This window comes from Phyllostomus hastatus, unplaced genomic scaffold (assembly GCF_019186645.2).
Source record: "Phyllostomus hastatus isolate PE091 unplaced genomic scaffold, TTU_PhHast_1.1 phas_scaffold_93, whole genome shotgun sequence".
In the NCBI taxonomy this organism is placed as follows: Eukaryota; Metazoa; Chordata; class Mammalia; order Chiroptera; family Phyllostomidae; genus Phyllostomus; species Phyllostomus hastatus.
In genome coordinates this window covers 33,425,005-33,450,432 of record NW_025334042.1, presented here as the reverse complement: position 1 = coordinate 33,450,432, position 25,428 = coordinate 33,425,005, and the positions used below count along the sequence as shown (strand labels likewise).

General features: G+C 32.2%; 1 protein-coding gene across 1 annotated transcript in view; it reads right to left on the bottom strand.

The window, feature by feature from the left end:
- Window positions 1-25,428, bottom strand: part of ERGIC2 (ERGIC and golgi 2) — a 44,666-nt gene that overhangs the window by 10,980 nt on the left and 8,258 nt on the right. Inside the window, exons 2-10 of the mRNA XM_045829191.1 lie at window positions 23,807-23,946; window positions 22,210-22,318; window positions 20,249-20,295; window positions 18,980-19,050; window positions 10,883-10,923; window positions 6,907-7,005; window positions 5,684-5,779; window positions 3,154-3,209; window positions 2,194-2,292 (exon numbers count right to left, since the gene is read on the bottom strand). Of these exons, the coding sequence (XP_045685147.1) occupies window positions 2,194-2,292; window positions 3,154-3,209; window positions 5,684-5,779; window positions 6,907-7,005; window positions 10,883-10,923; window positions 18,980-19,050; window positions 20,249-20,295; window positions 22,210-22,318; window positions 23,807-23,912 (724 nt within the window). The 5' untranslated portion in view covers window positions 23,913-23,946. The remainder of the gene's footprint in view (window positions 1-2,193; window positions 2,293-3,153; window positions 3,210-5,683; window positions 5,780-6,906; window positions 7,006-10,882; window positions 10,924-18,979; window positions 19,051-20,248; window positions 20,296-22,209; window positions 22,319-23,806; window positions 23,947-25,428) is intronic.

Below are 25,428 nucleotides of genomic sequence, written 5' to 3'. Positions count from 1 at the left end.
ACCAAAGCCTATTTCAACTTCACCACTTATTTCTCTTACAACTTGTACCACTGTAACTTTCAAAACCAAACAGTTCTCCCATTACTAATAAAGAAATAGTATCTTCTAACTAATGATTATTTTTTTGACCAGCTCTCCCATTGCTAATTTCTACTTAATATCCTAAATATTATTACAGACAATGTTGGGGTGAAAGGATGCCAACTTTGTCTACCACCAATAGAAGGATTATCAATTGCGGATGGTCTTTAGTTTCATCCTTTCAGTTGTTCTGCGATGTAAGGTGAGTTGCTCAACCTATGCTTAGTTTTAGGTGTTTTACAAATAAACTTTATCATGTCATAGACAAAGAAAGCGAGCTAAAAAATGCTAGGGAAAAAGGTGTTTAGGTATTAAGTATTTTGAAAAAAGATGACACTGAGAGGGGTGAGGCGGTAACCAGTGCTGTACGTATGGGAAACCTTGGGAGGAAGGACAGAGGAAACCTCTCACCGTCAGTTAGGAGTGAAGTGTCACTGCAGTAAATAACAAACAAGGGTCAAAGAAACAGGACAGGAAAAATTGGAGACCTTTAACCAGTGGCCAGACAACTACTGAAGGCCTATTTGTACGATATTAATTCAAGAGAGGGCTATAACTTTGTTAAATAACTTAACTACCAGGCTGGGCAGAGGGTGGGTAGGTGTGGAAAATGCAGTTGAATGACATTTTGCTGCAAGCCGTAAAATGTTCCAAAGGTTTCAGATCTGTCCAAATCTGCATGGTTTTAAACGTGTAACTGCTAAGTAATCCCCTCAAAACTTCTGGAGAACATCAAGGAGGAGGTGGTTACCTGAACACAACAGATTTGTAATGCTGATCTGTTTTTTCTCTTTTGGAAAAAGAAGCCCAACAGAACATATGTTAGGAAAAAGAGTATACCTGCTTTAAAGCTTTGAATAACTTACTCACTTGTCTGATGGCATTTTATAACAAAACCCTAAATACCTACTAGTCTTTGAATTTAGGAACATGTGGACATAAAGTGAGCCTTTTGAAAATTAATGTTTATATTTAGTGCTACTTCTGTAGGGAAATTTATAGTTCATTTTGACATCTTGAAACAAAGCATTATTAACCAACATGTTTTCAAATGAGCATCTCTTAAAGTAATATTTAGTGCATTTTGGTGTAGAATGAACATATACTTAAATTAAAGATGAGATTATAATGAATGCAGTTTATAATTTCTACTCACATTAATGAATTCAGTACACTTAAGTTTCCTTAAGTGAAAAAATTCTCATACAAACATAACATATTCATGAATGAAAGTCAGTATTGTAAGTATAACATCTGATTATGAGACTATGCTAAAAGAGTAAAATACTGAAAAGAATATTAATAAATCTGTTTGGATTAATAAAAATGAAACCCTTAATTCTAGTTCTGCAAAGGTTAGAATTCCTACTAGCACAGGAAGCTTTAGACATCCCTAAAAGGTCTGACAGGTGGGACATGCCATGCAGTATCACTGTTTAAGAAGAGGAAAGCAACCAAAACCCATCATGAAAGTCAAGAATAAATTATTTGCTAAAAAAAGTAATAATAATAATAACCCACCCATATTTGGAAAAACTGATATTTTAAGTGGAATAGAAGGTTAAAACAAAGTAAAAGCTATCTCTGCTATAACGTACAACTTTTGTGTTAATAACCAAAAACCATTCTGGAATAACTCTAGGTTTCTGATGTTTGTGAAGCTCTCCAAAGAGGTTTCTAAAATGGTAAATATACATTTTAGAACTTTGAACCTATACAAACCAGGAAATTCTTCTTGGAATGTTGAAACTTTCTTTTATTCTAATTCTTTCTTTGGTGAATCTAAGAAAGAAGTTCTGCCCTACTGACACATTAACCTTTCATATATTGAGAGAATTTTTTTAAGTGCTACTTCTTCTCTAGCTTATATTTAACTCTAATTTCTTACTCTGTTCTATGGATTTGTTTTTAACATTTAAATTTTATCCACTACTAGGACAAAATCTCTCCATACACATCTCCAATTAAAGGTTATCAACCACTTCAACTACTTAAAGATTTATCTGTTTATTTGTTACAAGGGGGTTAAGAAGAGGATTAAAAATATATTAGTATTCAAGACATAAAACACTGCCTATACACAGATTTCCATAGCAAATATTAAGTACTTACGATCTACAGCAATTTTTTCAGTTCCGTCTAGAGGATTAACAATTCCTGGAACAAGCTCTCCAAAAGACAAATGATCTATTCTGTGAGAAAAGTTGTATGCTGAGGCAAAAAATAAAGGCAATAGGTAGATAAATTACTATTCAAAACACATATTATACATGGGTTCACATTCTTATCTACTTTCAGATGAAAACATCTAAAATCTGCAAGTATAATATAGTATTTAAAACTGCATTAATTTTAAGAAAAATGCAAATAAATATGTGGAAATTAAATGCATGTAAGTAAATTCTGATAAAATGCTATATCTCAAATTTCATGATTACATACAAATTAAGGTCTAAGAAATAATATTACATCCAACCCTAAGAACCTAGAAAGTTAAGTCTTTCTTGGTTCAAATCATCACATAATAATAGGATTGTGTTGTCAAAACAGGGATACCAATGAACCCAAATATATTTGGATCAGGTATATTTTTAATACACTGCTAAATGGGACCAAGATTTTTTTGACCAAATATACTGCTGATTTTTTATGGAATTTATTACTCTTTTATTCTCAAAAGCAGACTTTAAAAACTAAGTTTTATGACAATCATTAGAAGAAACTAACTTGAATACTTTATACATACATGTGTATGTATCCATACTTAGATTTATGTATTTCCTTCATTATCCATAAAAATTAGCAGAAATGTGTACAAAGTGATAAAGGCACACTAAGGCTCTCTCCCTAACTGTGGCAACCTCAGGGCCATGACTAAACAGAAATACAAGTAGCTTAAAGACAAGAGAAAATGGATTAGAGCCAACACATTTATTATTTACTTTCTCCAAAAGGTATCTGTTTTCAAACAGCCCACTTTTGAAGCCCTACCTTGCACCTGTGCTAAAAATTAAAAAAAAAAAAACTTTTTCAAGGACATCTTCATAGAAAAAAATCTCAGAAACTGCTTACAGTCATGGTTGACAAGTGCTGCCAAATGTGCATGACCTCGGGGATGTGGAATTGCCCTGAAAGGAGGAAAAAAGATTAAAGTAATAACATTCAAATATATAACTAATTAAAATCTGAAAAGGGATCTTTCCTAAGTCATATAATTTTCTTAATATAAAATAAGAACATACTTGGCCTATGATTTAAGTAGGTAAGTCTACTCATCTCAGTGGTATTGTAAACTGAGGGTAGGAAAACTTTCCGTAAAGAGCCAGAGAGTAAATATTTTAGGTTTTGTGGGCCAAAATGAAAAACTGAAGTCAGTATGTAGTTAAGCACATAAATAAATTTTCACAAACTTCAAATGAGCACAACTATGGTCCAGTAAAACTTTATTTTAGATCCTGAAATGTGAATTTCATATATTTTTCACATGCTATGACACATTATTCCACATAAATTTCAGTGAAGGAAAGGCTGCTGAAAACTGGACAGCACTGAAGGGAGACATTTTCAATTGTCACAGTTACTGGGGAGGAATTCTACTGACATTTAGTGGCTAGCAGCCAGAGAAGCAAGGGATCCTGCCAAGGCAATGACAGTCTCACACAAAATAATATTGTCCCGCATCCTGCATGACTTCCAAACATTCTAAGTGGCACCACATAAGTGAAAAACCTATGAATAATAATCTGAGTCTAGAACTGAACTCCATTTATCTATACAAAGTAATTTGTTGTCGTTTCCACATAACACTAAATTTCCCAGGAAACAGAGGCAATGTTACATTTTGTTTTGTTCGCAGTATTACAAGGAGCTGTTCCTTATTTCAGAATACCAACTCATCAACAGAGATACCATTCATGACACTTGAGTGGCCAACATATCTGTTTCAGTCTGCATTTGCAGCTGTTGTAATGAGTCTTCATTTAAGTGGCAAGCATCTGTCTACTTCATTACTCTATCTAATGTAGCCATGATCAAGGATTTGCATACTGAAATAGTTCTCATTTATAATACAGTTGAGAATAATTCTGTGCCTGAGAGGTAATGGGAGATTTTTTTTTAATCAATATTGAATTTGGCAAATCTAGTACCAGATTATTAGGAATGGTTTATAGGACACTTCAGAGGTGATAAGTGTAAGATGCAAACTAAATGTTTTTCCATTTGGCTCTCTTATTGCTGGTATGAGTTATCACATGAAGAGAGAAGTGAAACTGGGGACAAAAAAAATAACGTAGAGGTTCATAGACTCACACAATATTTGTTAAAGTTTCCCCCTTTCAGTTAGGTTTGGAGTAGGATATTGCTTGTATCCAAAGATGTAATAAAATCTAAATTTCTCTGAACCAAGTATTATTTGCCTGTATGATACCCAAACATTGTAAGATTCCCAGATACAGACTGAAAATGGAGACAATGAGTTCTGGCAACAGTAACAAAAATGAATGTTAAAAAGAGTGGGACAACAAAGAAATGTGTGATATGATCAATGTAAACACTAAAATAATTTGCATAAAAGTCTAATGCGTGCTCTCGATCTCTCTCTCTCATCTTCTGCCTTACAACCTTCCTCTCAGTGTGGATGCCCTGGTCTCCTTTATGTATAGAATTGCTAATCATCCACTAGTTTGGACACCATTAAGGTCTTCCTCAATAAAGCCTCTGCTGACCTGCAGAGTAGGTCAGGTGCCTTGTTGTGCAGTTTATCAGCTGTACTTCTCTTTTATAGCCTCAATACAACTATAATTAAATAGTTGCTAGTGCAATTCACTGTTCAAAGTTTAGATTCTCTCAGATTGTCAGTACCACAAGGAAAAAAACCTTTTGTTTTTTTTCACTCTTTCATCCTTGGTATCTAGCATGGTACTTTGTACAGAGCAAGTAGTCAGAAAATGTCTCTTACAATGAAGACCTGTTCAGTCCTGCAACTCAAGATGGAAGAGAAGAAGGAAGGGAGGCAGGATCAGAGAATCTATTTATTCATTCAGAAATTTACCAAATACTCATTGTATAACAGTTTCTGTGCTGGGTACTGCTTATGAAGGTAAATGGTCTAATATTTTTCCTTAACTTTTACCTAAGTTAACTTTTCCCCAGACACTACTAATTGCTAACTACATCAAAATACTTGTCTTAAATTAGTTAGGGTTATATTTTTGTGATGATCAGCAAACAGAAGAACAAACAAAAACCTAATGCCATCCTAACAAAATGAACAAATTAATGAAATGTCTAGGTAAGAGCTTTCAGGCTACTAAAACTTGGTTAGTAGGTCTTAATTCATATTTACCTATAGCTCATTTACTTTAACATATAAAATATGAAATGAGTATTTAACCTTTGTTTTGAAGTAGTGTTTAAAGTCAGTAGTCTTCTTTATTCTGCGTTTAAAGCCCTGAACAGCAGTCTTGAGACATCAAAAATACAGATACAAAACATTTTAACCAGTCCTTTAGCAGTCTTATAATATTATTTTAAACAAGAATTTACTTTTAACAAGCTGCCAACTCGTCTAAAGTATTGTCAGTAGGTGAAAAGAACATACTTGCCCACAGTAATGTGAAAGTTCCCTGCTACTTTATTGACATACAGATGACCATGAATTCTGCAAGCATCTGGAGGCTGTGATGGATCATCTTCCCTATTAAAACAGGATATGTTAGGGTTACTTACAGCATGTTCAATACTGTCATCAATATTGATCTGTAAAGATCAATTTTCAGGTAATATCTAAATATCAGAAGAAGTTTTTTGAAATCTATACATTTGTTTTAAAAAGCATGTATCTAAAAAATGGAAATCATATAATTATCACACATATATTACATTTACACAAAACTAACATTCCACAGTTCTTCAAATCTAACCAAAGGACAAAGTCCCATGAAAGAAGACAAGACAACAGGTAAAGAATAAGTCCAACAAAGACAAACTTTCATCATCTGTTTTTGCCAGTTTAGGGAACTGGGGAGGATAGGAATAGAAATGAGGTAAGGGAAAGGCAGGCCATCTAAGTTCAAATAGACAAGGACACTTTCTTCCTATGCAAATGTGAACCTTCTGTATAGTTTTAAACTTAAATGATCATTTTCATTATTATAGCATTTCCAAATATTAGCTATTCTAATCTATAAAAGAAAAAAAACCCCACAAAATTCCTAACCAAAATTTATACGTCATCATAATGGGAAATACAATTAATTTGTTCTTAAAGCATAAAATAGTTTTATATGGAGGTATAACAAAAACATATAAAAGAGAAAAATTAACTGAAAATTAAATACAGTGAACCCTGAAGAACACAAGTATTAGGGGTGCTGAAATCCACGTATAACTTTTGACTCCACCACAACTTTACACAGTTTCCTTTGGGATCTGTAGGGGATTGGTGTCAGGACTCAGGGATACCAAAATTCACAAATGCTCATGTCCCCTACATAAAGTGACACAGACCAGTGCATACAGTGGGCCCTCTACCTACGGATACCAGTGCCAGATGAAAAACATGACAGGCAGTTACTGAAATCAATCTGCATATAAGTGGGCCTGAGCAGTTCAAACTCATGTTGTTCAAGGATTAACTATAATATATTTGTAATAATCTTGATCAATATCACAGGCTATACATTTAAGAGTAAAAAAATCTTTATTAAACAGAATGATTACATTTTCCTGAGAAATATGATATCTGCATAACTAAATCAGTATTAAAATTTTGTCAAAGCAAGTTCATAATAAATAGCTGCACATTTAAAACATACATCTCACCTTGGTGGAAGTGCTGTTGAACTTTTAAAAGCACTTTTAAATAACACATCTTGAAGTGAATGTTCTTCTTGCAGTCTACTCTGAATCAGCTGCAGCATCCTAAACATAACACAAACAAAAGTTTATAAATATGGTAAGATACACAAAGAAAGCCAACCCTTAAAAAAAGTAAATAACTTAGTTAAGCCATGCATTTATTATTTTAGGAATTTATTCTAAAATAAAATACTCAATTTTCTTTGGTCATTTTTCTTGAAAGAAGGAAGAGGTGAGGCAGGGTGGCTACATGTCTAACAGCTCGGCTGCATAATAAACCTGTCTGACTCCATCAATAACAGGTGTGCTCATCTGAATATCTAAATTCATCTTTCATGTTTGCATGAAGTAATTACAAAATCTCTACTTTTTATACAGCACTAAATAAAGTGTTATAGATATTAAAAAAAAGAAAAAAGAAAAATAAGAGATCATGCAGTAGGTCTGAAAGACTTAAAGTAGAAGATTTCTGGCCTATGAAGAAGGCACAGCACCAGCATCCAATTCTCATTACAAACCAAGACACAGTGCCATTTAATATTACCTAGTGACTCCTTTTCTGAAGAAACCTGAACTTTATTCAATGATAAGACCATTCTAAACAAAATATTATACTCTCTCTATATTTTATGAAAAGAATTATCAGCATATAAAGGCAGAGGATTGTAGAAAAGTATCTACTTTCTTTTTCAATATACCTAGCCACAAAAATTAGCTGCTTGAGGGTTTTTTAAACAAAATTCTTGTGTCCAAAATAACTTATTAAATTATTTATCTAAACAACACCACCAAAAATAAAAGCCTTTCCTCTACTACTTCTACCTTTGGACCATATTATCTCCTAACATTTTCAGCAATAACTTTGTATCACCAGACATAATGCTACTTTACCTTCTTTAGTTCTATGTCTTTGGATAACTAACAACCAAAGTCATGTGTATTAAAGTTCAAGCTCAGCAACTATACAAATTATACATAAAAAAAGAGGAATGAATAGACAAAACACAGAGCACTTTTAGGGCAGTGAAACTCTTCAACAGGTACTGTAATAGTGGATACATGTCATTATACATTTGTCAAAACTCACAGCCTAACGTAAACTATGGACTTTGAGCAACAATGATGTGTTACTGTAGGTTCAAAGGCTGCATGAAATGTACCATTCCAGTGTCAGATGTGTGTAATGGTGAAGGCTGTGCAAACGTGTGTAGTTTTCACTCAATTTTTGTGAACCAAAAACTACTCTAAAAAATGAAGTTTTCAAATAAAACTTTAGAAAAATTATAAACAAATACAGGCACTTAAAAAAGGAAGCAAATGTAAATCTGATAATACTTCATATCCTATCATAATGATAAAATAAATGTTTTCCAGAAGTGCGAGATAAAACACTTATGCACCATCAATTAAAAACACTGGTAAAACAGAACTAGTTAAAATAACAAGTCACTTTTAGAATGTAAATTTAGTTCAAAATAAATCTTAAATCTACAAATAAAAAGCAAAAATCAGATAGGTTATGTCCAGGGATTGAAATTTACTTCTACAGGAGGGAGAGTAGTTAGGATGCTAAGTATTTTAAGAAAGCAGATCAATTGAAAGTAAACTTAAATCTCTTTGAGCAAATTCTAAAGGTAAAAAACATTGTTAAGTACATTATTCAGAATGGCCTTGGATAGTTCAAGTCCATTCAAGAATATTTGTTTAGAAGCAGATATCATTTTGTAGGAAGCTTCAAAAAGCCAGATCTTCAGATTTATACATCTAAAGACTAAGATCGTTGAATATAAGCTGGCAGCAATTGAATGCGTCATATTTTTGTGTCTTGTATTTCCAAAGTTCAACTTTTAGTGTTGGGCAGTGAGAGGATACGGTGACACCAAACAATATGTAGATATGTGTGTGTGACTATGTGTGTGTGACTTCTACTTCAAACATACCAACAAATATCCAAGCTTACATTCCATATATGAAGGTACATAGGAAACTCTACTATAACAGAAAATGGCTAACGTCTTATTAGTAAAAAGTTAACCCCTGCTTCCACTTATTACTAATCTTGAACAATGAATAAAATTCCAAATGAAAAATGATTCTCACTTTATTATTTCTAGATTTAAGTAACATATTTCATCTCTAGATGGCTTTATACTAAGACCGCTAGAATCCCAAATACCTAATACTTAGTTCTTTTGTTCAACTACATTCAATTTGAACTTTAATTTTAAAATCTCCCCAAATGGTCTACCTGAAAATTAAAAGAGAAAGGCCTTTGAAATATACTTAGCGATGAGAAAAAAATTTTTTAAAGATGGGTAAAAAAATATGTTTTTGTAATAATCTTAATTTAGGTAAAAGACTTTCTAAGTATAAGACATAGCCTGGAAACCAAAAACACTACACAAAAACTCACAATCTCTCGTAGAAGCAGTAGAGGAACCATTTATAACAAAGGACTCATTTTTTACCATACAAAAAAACAAAAAAAAAATTCTTTCGAGTTGTTAAAAAGAAATGACTAATTAAAACAAGTGCAATGCCATTTTTCACCCATCAAATTGGCAAAAGTACAAAAGTCTTGGTATATCCACTGTTGGTGAGGTTGTACAAAAACAGGTAATCTCATATAGTTTTGGAGTATAAACAAAACTATTTTGGTAAGATATTTGGCATTATCAAATTTTTTCTCCAATTTTGAGATATAATTGACATGTAACATTGTATAAATTTAAGGTGTACAACATATGATTTGATATATATATTTATTGCAAGTGATTATCACAGTCAATTAACAGCAATCACCATACATACTTAAATTTTTTTCGTTGTGATAATCTAGAAACTATACACACGTGCACACAAGTACCTAAAGAATTAATTAGGTTCAAGAATTTTCACTAAGCATTATTATTTTTTTTTTAATTCTCACTCAGATATTCACTGATTTTTAGAGGAGTGGGAAAGGAAGAGAGAGAGAGAAAGAGAAACATCGATGTGAGAAACACTAATTGGCTGTTTCTTGTACACACCCTAACTGGGACCAAACCCCCAACCTAGGCATGTGCCCTAACCAGGAACTGAACCTGCAACCTTTTGGTTTACAGGACCACACTTCAACCAACTGAGTCAAACCAGCCAGGGCCACTCAGAATTGTTTTCAATATTAGACTCTTGCAAGCAATCTACCCATAGTAATCACCCAATTGGATAAACTATAGTTTATCCATAAAATGGACTACTATATGTACATAAATAGGAAGCTGTACAAAGTATCACATTAGATGAAAAAAGAGCAAATTATAGAACAAACATGGAATGATCCCATTTGTATTAGGAAAAAAATAACACAAATATGCAAAAAAAAAGAAAATTATATATGAACAGAAATTTCTAGAAGGCTACACAAGAAATTTAACTCTACTTATTATCACCAGTCATTAGTACTAGGTTTATGAAACGATTACAAGGCTTTTACTTTTACTTTATAGCCTTTCTATTCAAACTGAATGTTAAATAATGATTATATACTGCTTTTTTAGATTTTTAAATAGTTAATAAAATTTTAAATAAAAACTAAAGTATCAGGGCACATGCCTGGGTTGCAGGCCATGATCCCCAGCAACCGCACATTGATGTTTCTCTCTCTCTCTTTTTCCCTCCCTTCCCTCTCTAAAAATAAATAAATAAAAATTCAAAACAAAGCAAAACAAAACAAAAAACTAAAGTATATTCATTATCCAAAGTGCACTAGAAATAGGATAAACATGGCTTTAAAATCTGATAAATTTTTTGAAAGTGTAAAGATTATATTATATACTATATTCTGCTAATATTTCATCCAGAGAAATGCTGAGAGAAATACACTAATGTATGAATAATTTACAATAGACAAAATGGGATCTAGATTTCTGTGGATCACAATACTTTGTTTACTTATTACCTCTGCCACTCTTTTTGCTGTGGTGAAAGATCAAATATGACCTGAAATAAAGGAAAACATAATCACCAACATTGTCAAATTCTCTTGGCTTTTATAATAATAATTTTTAAAAATTTTCTTTGAGTAAGAAACAAGTTTATAGTGTTCTTAAAAACAAGTATTCATATTTATTTCATCCTCTATACGTCAACCTATAAAAATTTAAATATATTTTATTTTTATTCAAAAATAGTAAAAGAAATTGTATCAATCACAAATATTTTCCTGTTAGTTATCTACGTTTATGAGAATGGATACAAGCTGGTAATCTATCATATGTACAAAATAGTATTTTAGGACTTAAAATCACTTAAACAATGCCAGCATGAAACTTCATGTATTTAAAAAGAAAAAAAAAAAGACGTACAGCTTAAGTATAATATTTAAGTTTTCAAAGCACATATTCTTGCTTGGACAATACCATAATGAAATCAACAATTTTTTATAATGACCTAAATAATAACACCATAATTCTTAATTGTATTAACAATAAAGAATAATTCCAGAAATTTTATCTGGGCATTATCTTCATCAATTTAAAATCAGACTTGGCTACTTATATAATTTGGTGAAAATAAAGTTTCTCGTGGTTTGTGGTGATATTCACAACTTAATTTTGCAACAAAAAGTCTTCTTTTGATTTTCATAAAGGCAATTTATAACAAAGCATATTAATCCTACTTTTAATTTATTAATTATCCCTCCATAATTAGGCATTAACCTACTAGTTTCTCTTTACAAATTCTTGGTTTTAAATTAAAGTGGGACAATCTCTCCCTCTATTAAACAGTTTCTGTGGCTTTGATAATTTAATTATACCAACCTACAGGAAATTTCTCCTGTAATTTAGGCCCTTCTGTCTGTCTAAATTCTATAAACCATTTGCTCTAGGTTAAATTGTCCAATCTTTCTGATTTCAGTGAAATTACTCTGATTATTCCTCCTGCTGAACTTGTCTGCAGCATGCTTCCCAACCCTTTTCACACCACAGCACACAAGGATAACACTAACACACCCATGCAATTGCTCCCATTCACCTTGTGAATAAAATAAGTGGCAGTAGAGACTATGTGATTCTTCCTTTGACTTCCCTGAAATGCTTACTATAATGCTTAGCACAAGGGGTTAAAGAAACTATTGAGTAGCCTACTTTGTGCTAGGCACTATACTACTTAATTCTTTATCTCGCTTAACCTTCATAACCATCTTACGAGTTTGTGGTCATTCTTTTCCTTTTGCATATAAGGAAGGCACTCAAAGGTTGAAATCTTTTTTTCAAAACCAGACAGTAAGGGTCAGCCTGTAAATCCAGCATTGCCAAATTCCTCACCTTCCCACATTTTCAAAAATAATTATTTTCTTTAAATAAAAAAAAAGCAATATAACATAATAGCAAATAGCAAAATAGTAACTATCATGGTATATTGTGTGATCATGGTTTGGCACTAATAAAGTTATTAGCGTTAAACTTTTAAAATCCAGAGTGGATATTAAAACAATGAATGAAAATTTGGAAGTAAAATGATCTCTTAAATAATTTTGTATTAATAATATTTATTATACTAAAGACATTTAATATTTTACACTAACTGTAGTATTTATTTTAAATATTTTCATATATGTAAGGACAAGGAAATGAATACTTACCAGAAACATTGTTAAACATTTTTAAAATTACTGATAAAGAATATACAATTAAATATTTTTAAGTTCCTAACTTTCTGGCTAAGGCATGACCTGTAATTATATGACAGTTAAATTTAAATAAAACTTTCCTATTCCACAATGAATGGAAGAGATAGCAGAAACTGTTTATAATGGAATCAATGAAGTTATCACAATTACATGATTCTAACATATTCATTAGTGCTAAATACCTACAAGGCATTATGCTTTACATTTTGTGAACTATAAAGAAAAAATAGTTAATACTTCTTAAGAGCTAAAATCTAGATAGACAAGCTATTCAGAAAAAAATATATAAATAAAATCAAGGACTTAATAAGTGGGAAGAAAAGAGACTGGGAATGACAGACACTCAGAATATAAAGAAAATGCTAGAGAAATAGCATAAATAAATTTTAGAGGATAATTTCAAGATGATTAAGTCTCATCATAATCAAATTTTCACAATGTTCAAAGAAATACAAAAATTAGGACACAATCTATGTCATCATTTTAAATCATTCTAAATTAGCATCCACATGCTAGAAATTTTCAAGAACTTATATAAGACAGAATACAAAGGAAACTAAATTGAGAAAAGAGCCCAATGCAAAATTTATTTCATGGAACAGAAAAGTACATGTAGGCAGCAAGTAAAATCTCCAAGTCAGAGGAACAAAGGACAAAACAGTTATAAAAGATAAAAAGACACTTCAGAAATAGGCAGTTTTCATCCACAGAACACTTTTAGTTCAATCTAGTGTCAAAGTCCATATGGGGAAGGCATTCCACAGTGGTGCTATTTCCTAGCTTATATGTGGCCTGGACAGTATTTTAAACTAAGCAAAAATATTACCATTGCTGGCTGCTAATGAGGACAGTTACACCATTTGAAAGAAGTCACTCTTGCTAAATTTAGCCTGTTAATGCAAACACAGAAAAAGAAATTCGGGATGTCCTGACCACTCTGTCATCCTAGACACATTTGTCACTTCCTCTTTTCCTTTCAAAACCATCTGAGGATCTAATCTAACACAGAAACACAGTATATATAACCTCCTTTCATCTAGGCATAAAAAAAAAAAAGGAGCAAGTATAACAACCAACCACACTCTATTTCAACTCCAATTACTTAAGAAGCCATTTACTTCCCTATTCTAAAGAGGAACAAGTAAATCAATTACTCAAGGGACATATTAAGAGTTATTAATTTGAAAGAAGTGGTCAATATGAAGTACTAGAGCTAATTTTCCTCTCTGATACCACTTCTAAACATAAGAAGAAAAGCGTTAGCTTTTCTAATTGTTTCTCAAACGTACTGGCATCATGAAGACAGGGAAAAAATGGAGCGATCCACAATACAGTACAGGTGGAAAATATAATCATTGAATTTTAAAACATAGTTCTGTCTGGTGTGGCTCAGTGGACTGAGCGTTGGCCTGCAACTATATGCCAAGAAATTTGAAAACCTGGGTGAAATGGACAAATTTCTAGAAATATAATCTTCCAAAACTGAACCAAGAAGCAGCAGAAAGCCTGAATAGACTGATAACAGCTGGTGAGGTTGAGGCAGTAATTAAAGGCTCCTGGCACACAAAAGCCCTGGACTGGACAGTTTCACAGAAGAATTTTACAGAACATTTAAGGAAGATCAAAACCCTATACTTCTCAGACTATTCCAAAAAATTCAAGAAGAATTTTTTGACTTCTAAACTCTCTTTATGAGGCCAGCATCATCCTAATCCCAAAACCAGAAAAAGACCCAACAAAGAAAAAAAACTACAGGCCAATATCACTGATGAACAGATGCTAAAATCCTCAACAGAATATTGGCAAACCACATCCAGCAATACATCAAAAAGACCATATACCATGATCAAGTGGGATTTGTCCCAGGGATGCAAGGATGGTACAATCTCTGCAAATCAATAAACATAATACATCGCATAAACAAAAGGAAAGACAAAAATCACATGAGCATATCAATAGATATGGAAAAAGCATTTAATAATGTACAGTATCCATTTATGATAAAAATACTCAGCAAAGTGGGAGTAGAGGGAGCATACTTCAACATAAGAAAGACCATATTTGAAAAACCTAAAGCTAACATGATACTCAATGGGCAAAACTAAAAGTTTTCCCACTAAGATCAGGAACAAGACAAAGATGTCTGCTTTCACCACTTCTATTCAACATAGTATTAGAAGTCCTAGCCACAGCAATCAGAGAAGAAAAAGAAATACAAGGCATTTAAATTGAAAAGCAGGACATAAAACTGTCATTGTTTCCAGATGACATCATAGTGTACACAGAAAACCTTATAGACTCCACCACAAATCTACTCTACCTAATAAGTCAATTTGGCAAAACAGCAGGATACAAACTCAACAATCAGAAATTGAAGGCATTTTTGTACTCCAACAACAAAGTATCAGAAAGAGAAGTCAGGAAAAAAATCCCATTTGATACAGCAACAAAAATATAAAGTACCTAGGAATAAAACTAACCAGGAAGCTAAAAGTCCTATACTCAGAAAACTACACAACACTGAAGAAAGAAATTAAGCAAGACACAAATAAATAGAAGTAAATACTGTGTTCATGGATTAGAAAAATTAACATCATCAAAGTCCACACTACCCAAAGGAATTTACAGATTCAACGCAATCCCTATTAAAATACCAATGACATATTTCACAGATATAGAACAAACATTTCAAAAACTTATATGAAACCATAAATGACCCCAAACAGCCACAGCAATTTTGAGAAAGAACAACAAAGTAGGAGGGATCACAACACCTGACATCAAACTATACTACCAGGCCACGGTAATCAAATGAGTCTGGTACAGGCATAAGAACAGACACACAGATCAATGGAACAGAATAGAGAGCCCAGAAATAAATCCATGCCTCTCTGGTCAATTAACATTAAACAAAGAGGGCAGAAGCATAAAATGGAGTAAAAATAGCCTCTTCAACAAATGGTGTTGAGACATCTGGACAGCTACATGCAAAAAAAAAAAAAATGAAACTTGACTACCAACTTACACCATACACAAAAATAAAACCAAGATGGATAAAAGACTTAAATATAAGTCACACCACCATAAAAGTCTAGAGGAGAACATAGGCAGGAATATCTCAGATATTCCATGCAGCAATATTGTCACCGATATGTCCCCTAGAGCAAGGGACATAAAGGAAAGAATAAATAAATGGAACTTTATCTAAATAGAAAGCTTCTGCATGGCTAAAGAAAACATCAGAAAAATGAAAAGGGGACCAACCGTACAGGAAAATATGTTTGCTAATGATACCTCTGACAGGGGTTTGATCTCTAAAATACATGAAGAACTCACGTAATTCTGCTCCAAGATGATAAATTAAAAACTGGGCAAAGGACCTGAACAGACACATCTCCAAGGAGGACATACAAAGGGCCCAGAGACATATATGCAAGGATGCTCAGCATCACTAGCCATCAGAGAGGTGCAAATTAAAACCACAATGAGATACCACTTCACACCAGTCAGAATGGCCAACATAAACAAATCAACAAATGCTGGTGAGGTTGTGGAGAAAAGGGAACCCTAGTACACTGCTGGTGGGAATGCAGACTGATACAGCCACTGTGGAAAACAGTATGGAATTTCCTCAGAAAACTGAAAATGGAATTGCCTTTTGACCCAACAATTCTACTGCTGGGATTATATCCTAAGGATCCAATTCAAAAGAACCTATGCACCCCAATGTTCAGAGCAGCACAATTTACAAAAGCCAAGTACTGGAAGCAACTTAAGTGCCCATCAGTAAATGAGCTGATCAAAAAACTATGGTACACTTGCACATTGGAATACTATGCAGCAGAAAGAAAGGAGTTCCTACTCTTCTCGACAGCATGGATGAAACTAGAGAGCATTATGCTAAGTGAAATAAGCCAAGCCGTGAAAGATAAATACCACATGATCTCACCTATAGGTGGAACCTAATCAACAAAACAAACAAGTGAGCAAAATATAAGCAGAAACACTGAAATAAAGAACAAAGATAGTAACAAGAGAGGCAGGGACAAGAGGATAACAAGGGAAAGAATGGGAAGGGTCATCAAGGAACATGTGTAAAGGACCCATGGACAAAACCAAACTGGGGTAGTAGTGAGGGTGGGCTGTGGAGATGGGTAAAGCAGGGGAGAGCAGTGGAGGCAAAATGAAGACAACTATGCTTGAGCAAAAATAAAAACAAACTTTTCTTTAAAAAAAAAAAAAAGAAAGGTCTCCAATTCAGTTCCCAGGCAGGACACATGCCTGGTGCCGGCCAGGTCCCTGGTTAGAGGCGTGTGAGAGGCAACCAATCTGTGTTTCTCTTGCACATGATGTTTCTCTCTTTCTCTTTCTCCCTTCCTTCCCCTCTGTCTAAAAATAAGTGAATGAATGAAGGAAGGAATGAAGGATGGACAAACTGAAAAGAAGATTGGTCCTTCTGGATCAAAATAATCTTCAGAACTCAGAGGCAAAGTTCAAAATATGTATCTAATATAAGGAGCAACAAAGATATTGAGAATAACTCCACAAAATTCAATATCATATGACAATTTTAAAAAGCAGAGGTAAAAGCATTGCTTTGAACATCATTAAAACAAATAAGCAAGCAAAAAAAAAATCCACTTAAAAATTAAGATCACCAAGAATGAAAATCCCTAAAGGGAATCCACACTTGGATATGCAGGATAAATACTTGGATTTCAAAAGTAAAAGAAAAAAGCATTCAAGTAGATAAATATATTACATAGGAAGGAAAAACAAATAATTGTTCCAGAAGACAAAGAATGTCTGTAAAATTTTGAGTGCAAAACATCAAAAAGCAAGAATGAATTTTATCCTCAACCAAGCTTACATGTATGAATAGCAGAAAGGCACAGGCAGTCATTCTAGAGTCCATAAACATAAATCACACATTCCTGCTGATAAAATCCCCCAAAATTCCTCCAACAAAGTAATAAACAAAAATCAAGAAACTAAAAATGTTAGAAAGTAAGAATAGCAACACACAGAGGTAAAGCTGAATAATCATTATTATAATAATGTAAAATGTAATGCAAATCTTGAAGTATCTTATAATAATCATCCAGATCTAAATTTTCAGACAAGTGTAATATGCAGCAACATGGTGCCTAAATTTGTAAGATACTTAACCTCATACAAAATTACTGTGATATCAATTTTTTAAGGGGGAATAAAGAAGAATGACAATAAGTTATTTCTTTAGAAATTTCTATTTGAAAAGAGTGTACCGAAAGAAATAAATATATTTGTTGTTGTAAGCTAAAAATAATTTTGTAATCAAAATGGACCTAAGGGTTCCCTTTTTTGTTCCTCAGATTCAGTTACTTCTAATTCTCCTCTATCACGTTTAGTCTTCACTTTGCAATTTTGCTTAAAAAAGTATTCATGGGGTCAATGGTAAACAAAGAACTCAGGAACGCATAGTAAATGTAAGTACCATAAGGCCAACGGAGCAGTCAGCAACTCAAGGTAAAACTACTTCTTTAAGGCTATCTCTGGTCATGACTTGTTATCAGCCTTTGTAATGTGATACCTGCCCCAGTGATGTGATGGTAATTTCTTTTTCTTTTTTAAAGATTTTATTTACCTATTTTTAGAGAGAGGGGAAGGGAGAGAGAAAGAAAGGGAGAGAAACATTGATGGGAGACAGAAACATCGATAGGTTGCCTCTCCCACATGCCCCACTGGAATCCAACCAGCGAACCCTTGCTCCATGGGAAGACAGCCAATCAACTGAGCCACACCAGTCAAGGCTGGTGGTAATTTCTGAGAAACCAATTACATTATACACAATTTGTTCCATTAAAACAATATGAGAATGTCAACTCACTAGCTTTGGGAAATGGAGGTGTGAAAAAGAAAGAAATAATGCACATGAAATTTCTCCTCTTAGAAACTGCTCCATTCTTGATTATGTTAAGAGAAATACAAACAGGACACAGAATTTCCAAATCATTAGAGGAAAAGAATAGTTCACCATTATAGCAACTCTAAAAAAAAGGGAAAAGGAAAACATTTAGAAAACTATTAGAAAGGAAAACTATTAGAAAACATTAACAAAAATGTGAAATAAGAATAAGATTATAAAACAGACATTAAAGGTTTATTCAAAATGCTAACCATGCTAACAATGATTATCTCAAGTTTTGGTATTATATACAACTCCCCCTTCTAAATTTTTACAAAGAGTATGGATTACTTCTGAATTAAGAATATATATTTTAAAAACTGGCTGAGACAAAACCAAAGAAAATATAAAAACTGTTTTCAAGGGAACAATTTCTCAAAGCACACTATTCTTAAAAATACATGAATCAAACTTACTGGTTCATAAACTAGACCATTTGCAGATGCAACCATTGTTTCTGCTAAATCCAATACATCTGCTCCAACATCTACATAAAAACAATTAGAACAAAAAATTAGAAGTTTTACATTCTATGTTAAGAGCCCAACTATATCTGATATAAACTAACAAATTAACAGAAAACTCACTTTCCTATATTGTTTAAGTTAAAATAGTAGCATTATATAGATTTGGTTGAATTATTCCAAAAATTAGTATTGTTTTTACTTCTTGCTCAGTAAAAAGACAATTCAGAATGTCACAATAACCAGTAGAAAGTTTACTGAAGAGCTCTGCAAAAATTGGTAAGAACCTAATCACGAGTACTAAATGGCTGCTACACAAAATATTAATTATAAGAATTATTTTTAGACATTAAAAAGAAACCTTAAGGCACAGCTACTGATGATTTTTTAAATATCAATAGAAACGTTTATTTGAAAAGGCTAGAATTCTAATGGTATTCAAACATCTAAAATAAGGTAAAATATGATGTATTCAGTATTAACACCAGCTCATAATTTAGATACAAAGTATTTCTCTTAAAATCACTAACATAAGGAAAAAATTAATGGCAAAGGTAAAAAGATTTAAGGTTCCTGTGATAAAATTTCCCAGAAATTAACTTCCTTAAGTGGATAATACTATTTCACGCTTTAAAAAACTTTGTCTGAACTACTAAATTCTTGGTCTCTACTTTTCAAGTGGTAATTTAAAGATAACTTTTATGCAAAAATATCATCATTTTTTGAGAGTGCTATTGATTCAAACATTACCCGTAATATAATATATTAACATTTTTTTCACTTCTACCAGTACAATCAAAACAGAAAAGAGATCACTATTAACTTCAAACACTTGCATCTATATTTTAATATGAAAGAGTAAAGGGTGATAAACTGAAAGAGTGAAGCAGGATATTCTTGAGAAACATGGGTGTAAAAACTGGTAATCCAAACAAGAAAAAAGGACATATACCTACACTAAAACTTTTATTCACAAAAATTTCCTTCAGTTTCTTTTATTTTAATTATACTAATGTGAAAGTTAAGTCTCTTTCTAAAGAAGAAATTTAAAGAATATAAATTGGGGGGGAAACCTGCATTATTAAATAAATAACACTGCAACAGCATTTTAAGATATGGTAAAGGAAAAACAGAGCTAAAATGACCAGTGGTTTTATTTTTTACTAGCAACTGTTTGAACCATACCTATACATGGATTCATCAAGTTAAAGGTATACTCACACTGACACTTCATGGCAACAGTAATATCTATGTTGATTCTCAATTTGCTAAAAGACAAAAAAGAAAGTTTAGTACCCACCAAGTAATAAAAGAACATGAGAAATATATATCAGCTCTCTGAAAAACCTGGATTTCAAGAATATGTCAATTAGAACTTAGAAAGCATTTCTTATAGCAAAAACAAAAGCACTTTGAAAGTAAAATTCTATTTTGTAATCATTCCAAAAGCCTTTCTGATTTCCGAGGTTTTTAATACTGTATCATGTAATTTAATTTTATTAAATTAAATAACTCCAAGAACCTCAGAAAAATAAGTCTTAACCTTTGTTTACATAAATCTTATTTAAAACAGTCCTTTAAAATTTCAAAATCAAGAGTTAGGAACTGCAAGCCTTTTCCTCTGTCAAATAAATACTGTGTACATCAAGCATTCTAGTTATCTTCTTTATTTTTTATCATGGACCTATAAAGTGGTGGCTTCACAGTTTTGTAGATAAAACAATGTTGTTCAGGGCAGTACAAATGCCTGGCTTAAGATCACATAATCATTGAATTGGCATTACTGGAAACTAGCTCTTGGTGACTCAATAAATGCAGCCCAATTGCCAGGAAAAAACTCTGATGCTTCAAGTTTTGCATGGCCTTTTTAAAATGCTTTATTAAATAAATGATGAGTTCAAATTAAATTGATTTTCAAATATCAGAATTAATTAAGCACCATAAATAACAGAATGAGTATAATCAATATCAGTCTTATCCTATGCTGCCTATCAAAACTTCTTTCACTCTAAGAATTTGCATCGAGTTTCAAAAGAAATTTTTAGGGCTTCAAAATAATTTTCAACAGATTTTTAGGACTTAGTAGAGTCTTAAAGTTGTCTGGAGTTCAAACTGTGCTCCAAATAACCCTGGGGTTTAGGCTCAGGAGATGCTGTAGTAACCAGAAGAGAAGACCAAGTAGACAGGCTTCTGGGTATCCCCACTAGACTTATTTGGTGAACTATGCAAGACTACATTTGGAGGGGGGGAGTGTTTCATTGGTGCTAAAAACAAATAAAATACGAAAAATAACATAGCGTTTGAAAACCCATGTTATCAAGAATAATACTCTTCATTTTATAGATGAAGAAACTGAGGCCCAAAATAAGTCAGCTGTGTGACTTATTCAAGGTTACACAGCAATTAACAAATGTCGACTCTCACTAGTGTCACAAGGAAGGTACTATAATTATTACCCCCATTTAACAGAAGAAGAAACTGAAACACATGCAGTACAGATTTGGTAACTTCCCTAAAAAGTCACATAAGCTAGCAAATGACAGAGCTCCGATTAGAATTGAGATGTAAATGTCCCTCCCATCTAGTATAATCTTAATATTATAAACCTGTTATCTGCACTCAATTAAAATATCCCAATAATACAAACAAAATAAAGTGTACTTGTCTCCTTATTAAGGCACTGTATTTTCAAATTTTAAGTGATGTTATTTACATTAAAATTTAGTTTAGATGTAATTTATAACAATCATTACAAGCATATACAATGTATCTTTAAACAGTTTATTTTCCAACTTATGCAAATCAGTAAGCTATTTCAAAATCTAAAAAGTAAACAGTTTTAAAACATTAAATAATTCCTACCATTCAATATCTTTAAAAAAAACATGTTCTCCTAATGATTTCATACAGTGCATATTATGTCAGAGAACCTCCATTTTGGAATTTAACCAGTATTCAAATGATTCTAAAATGTTTTACCTAATGAATGCAAAAATGAGAATTTATGAGAATTATTTCTTCAGAACTAAAACAAACCAAGTATGAAAATATATTGATTTTTAGATAAATAGATATTTATTAAAAAGGCATATTATCTTTAAAACAATTTGATATTTTTTAAAATGGCATATTATCTTTAAAACAATTTGAATCTAAAGGTATTTCAAAAAGAAAAAAGTTACCTAGAAAAATCTTTGTCTACTTCATATTCGTATTTCATCCATGTATCTTGATATACTGAGAATTCCATTATGGTTAATAAAGCCATAGTGGTAAATGCTATTAGAGAAACTGAGAAATCAAACAAAAAAGAAAAACAATTAAAACATTTTTTATAAGTAAATACTAGGAAATTACTTTTAGTGAGATTAAATATATCAAAGAATGCCTCCATGGGTGCCATGAGAATGAATATTATAAAAAGTTTTTCTTAAAATGTCCATGATAGATTATTTTTCCTCAAACAGCTCAGAAAATAAGATTTAATGATCAATGAACATACAAATAAACACAAACATTTGTACTATGGAGAAAGCATTTTATTTCTTCAGTATTTCAAAACACAAAACTTATGCTTTCTTACATACAGCAGTGTCACAGACATAGTAAATAATCAAAGGCGGCATCCATTTTACAGCACAAATTTGAAAATGGGCCCCTCAAATTAAAAATGCATCTATGCCTGCAGCCCAATTTTAAAAATTAGCCTAATTTTTTAGATCTTGAGAAGCCACAATAATCTGTGTGCCAGAAATTCAGATAATATACATCTCCAAATCTCTAATAAAACTCTCATCTACTTTGGAATCTCCTAAACATACCATTTCATTTATAAAAGCAGCTCAAAGACATGACAAAAAGGAAAGAACTATCATATATCTGACAAAACACACTTAAAATGGATTGTAAAAAAAGAACAAGCTAATTTTGTTAAAATTAATCACAAGAGATTAGAAATAATGAGAACCTTAGTACACATTTACCAAATAAAATGTCATTCTTATGTGAAATACTATTTTATCAGTTCTTCTCAGAGAAAGAAATAACAGGAAATACTGTTATAGTTCCATATTGTGCTTATATATTCCCTTATTTGTTTATTTTACTTAACACATACTTCTACCTGTACCAGGTAATGTTCTAAGCATTTTACAAATATTAACTTATTTAATCATTACAGCAACTCTACTATGTAAATACTGACATTGTCCCCATTTCATAGAAGAAGAAACTAAAGCAGAGACAGGTTAACTTCTTCAAGGTCACATGGTTAGGGAGAGGAAGAGGTAGGATTTAAATCGAGACAGTCTGGTTCCACAGCCTGAGCTCTTAACTATTACCCCATGTTGCCTCTCTCCAGTAAGGTGAAATGTAAGAACTTTTACTATAATGTCTAAATTGATTTGTTCTTAACCAAAATAGCACTGAGGCAGTTTAACATCATTAAATAACTTATTCCCAGTTAAATTATATTTATATACAATAATCTTGTTCATATAATCATACATAACTCACCAGAGCCAAGACAGTAAAACTGGATTAATGTTTCAATAAACACTGCTAAATGCACAGACTACACTGAGTTAGATGCCAAAAAGAATACGCACACATACACACACACTCAAATTAGGGCAAAACAGCATTACACGAGGACAGAGCAGTTAAAAAGTTACTACATTGATGAGTTTTTCCTCATGGCTATATTTCCGTATGTTATTGATTGGATCACTTGGAAGTTGCATTTAGTGAAGGTGTTTTAATTTGAATTGATACTCTCACCTGTACCCCCACTGGCTGAAGTCTCTACATAGCTCTCAGGAACCTTTGGAAAGGCATCCAACTCTTTCACCAAACTTAAGGTTTTTTTCCGATTCAGTCGCCTCATCTTCAGAAAAACCTTCTTCTTTCATATAGTCATGCTAAGGAATAAACAATGAACAAATGTATCCTCTAAAAAGATATAAAGGTTTATTTTATTTTTAGATAACTGACAAATGTCCTTGGAAGAACTTAATATTCTCATTCCTCCTTGAGAAAGAAAGCTTAACACTCATTCACACCTTTCCTTTCTCCCTCTCATCATGACAAAAAGTACTAATTAATGAGAGGCAACTTACAGACACAAACACATTAAATAGAAGAAAAAAGAAAGAAATCCACATTCATAATATTTAAATATGCAAATCAAAATAAAGATTTTTCTCCTATTACTTATATATACAAGGCCTCAGCTGGTGTGGCTCAGTGGATCAAGTGCCAAGTCTGTGAACCAAAGGGTCACTGGTTCAAGTCCCAGTCAAGGCACATGCCTGTGTTGTGGGCCAGGTCCCCAGTGGAGGCCATGTGATAGGCAACCACACATTGATGTTTCTCTCTCTTTCGCCCTCCCTTCCCCTCTCTCTAAAAATCAATCAATAAATCAAATATTTAAAAATACATAATTTATATATATAACATATCCCCACTAATAAATAGACATGTTTATATATTGACAATGAAAGTATAACTATCTACCATTCCTCTTTTCACTAATTCCTTTTTTAGGAATGTACTTAAGGCAATAATCTAGCTTATGCAGAGAAATTGAATCTTATGGATATGTCTCATATTGTTATATTTAACTATATTGAAGACAGAAACAAATCCATGGTATCCAATATAGAAATTATGATTAATTAAAAGCTCTGATTCTATGCTAACACTAAAAATCTTATAAAAGACAAAATTTAATAAGAAAATACTCATAATATTTTAAGAAAAGAACAGTAGGCTATATTATGGGTTGTTTCATGAAAGACAGGAGAAAAGATATTCAAGAAACAAATTGAAGGTTTATACACAAAAATTTTTAAAGTAGATCATGGGAGGATTTTAATTTTCCTCTTTACAAAATGTTGGACTTACCAAATTATCTAATTTTACAATAAAAATATTTAAAAATTGACTGCTATTCTTTTTCATCAGTATGCCAACTACATCTAAAGTATGTTACAAGACCATAAAAATAACTGAATTCTCAAATATTTATATAAATTTTTTATAGATTTATAGAAATACTATAAGTGATACGATAAAGCATTACCAGAAATTTTTAGTTTGAGTTTATTAATATTTTATTAATAAATTCAACTGTAGAATAAATCAAATGATTGCAGATGCCACTAAAAGGAAAAGAATCTCTAAAAAAAAAAAAAAAAAAGCAGAAAGATTTGTGTGAAATCCCATGGGTAGGGTTTATACACAAGAATAGGCCATATAGGAGGGCATTCATAGAGACAAAGGAGAGTGAGAGAAGTAAAAATTGGCAGCAAGCAATCACAAACACTGTTCAAAACAGAACAGGCCCTAACCAGGGACACTACTATGCAGTCCACGAAGGAGCTACTGCCCTACAATGAAGC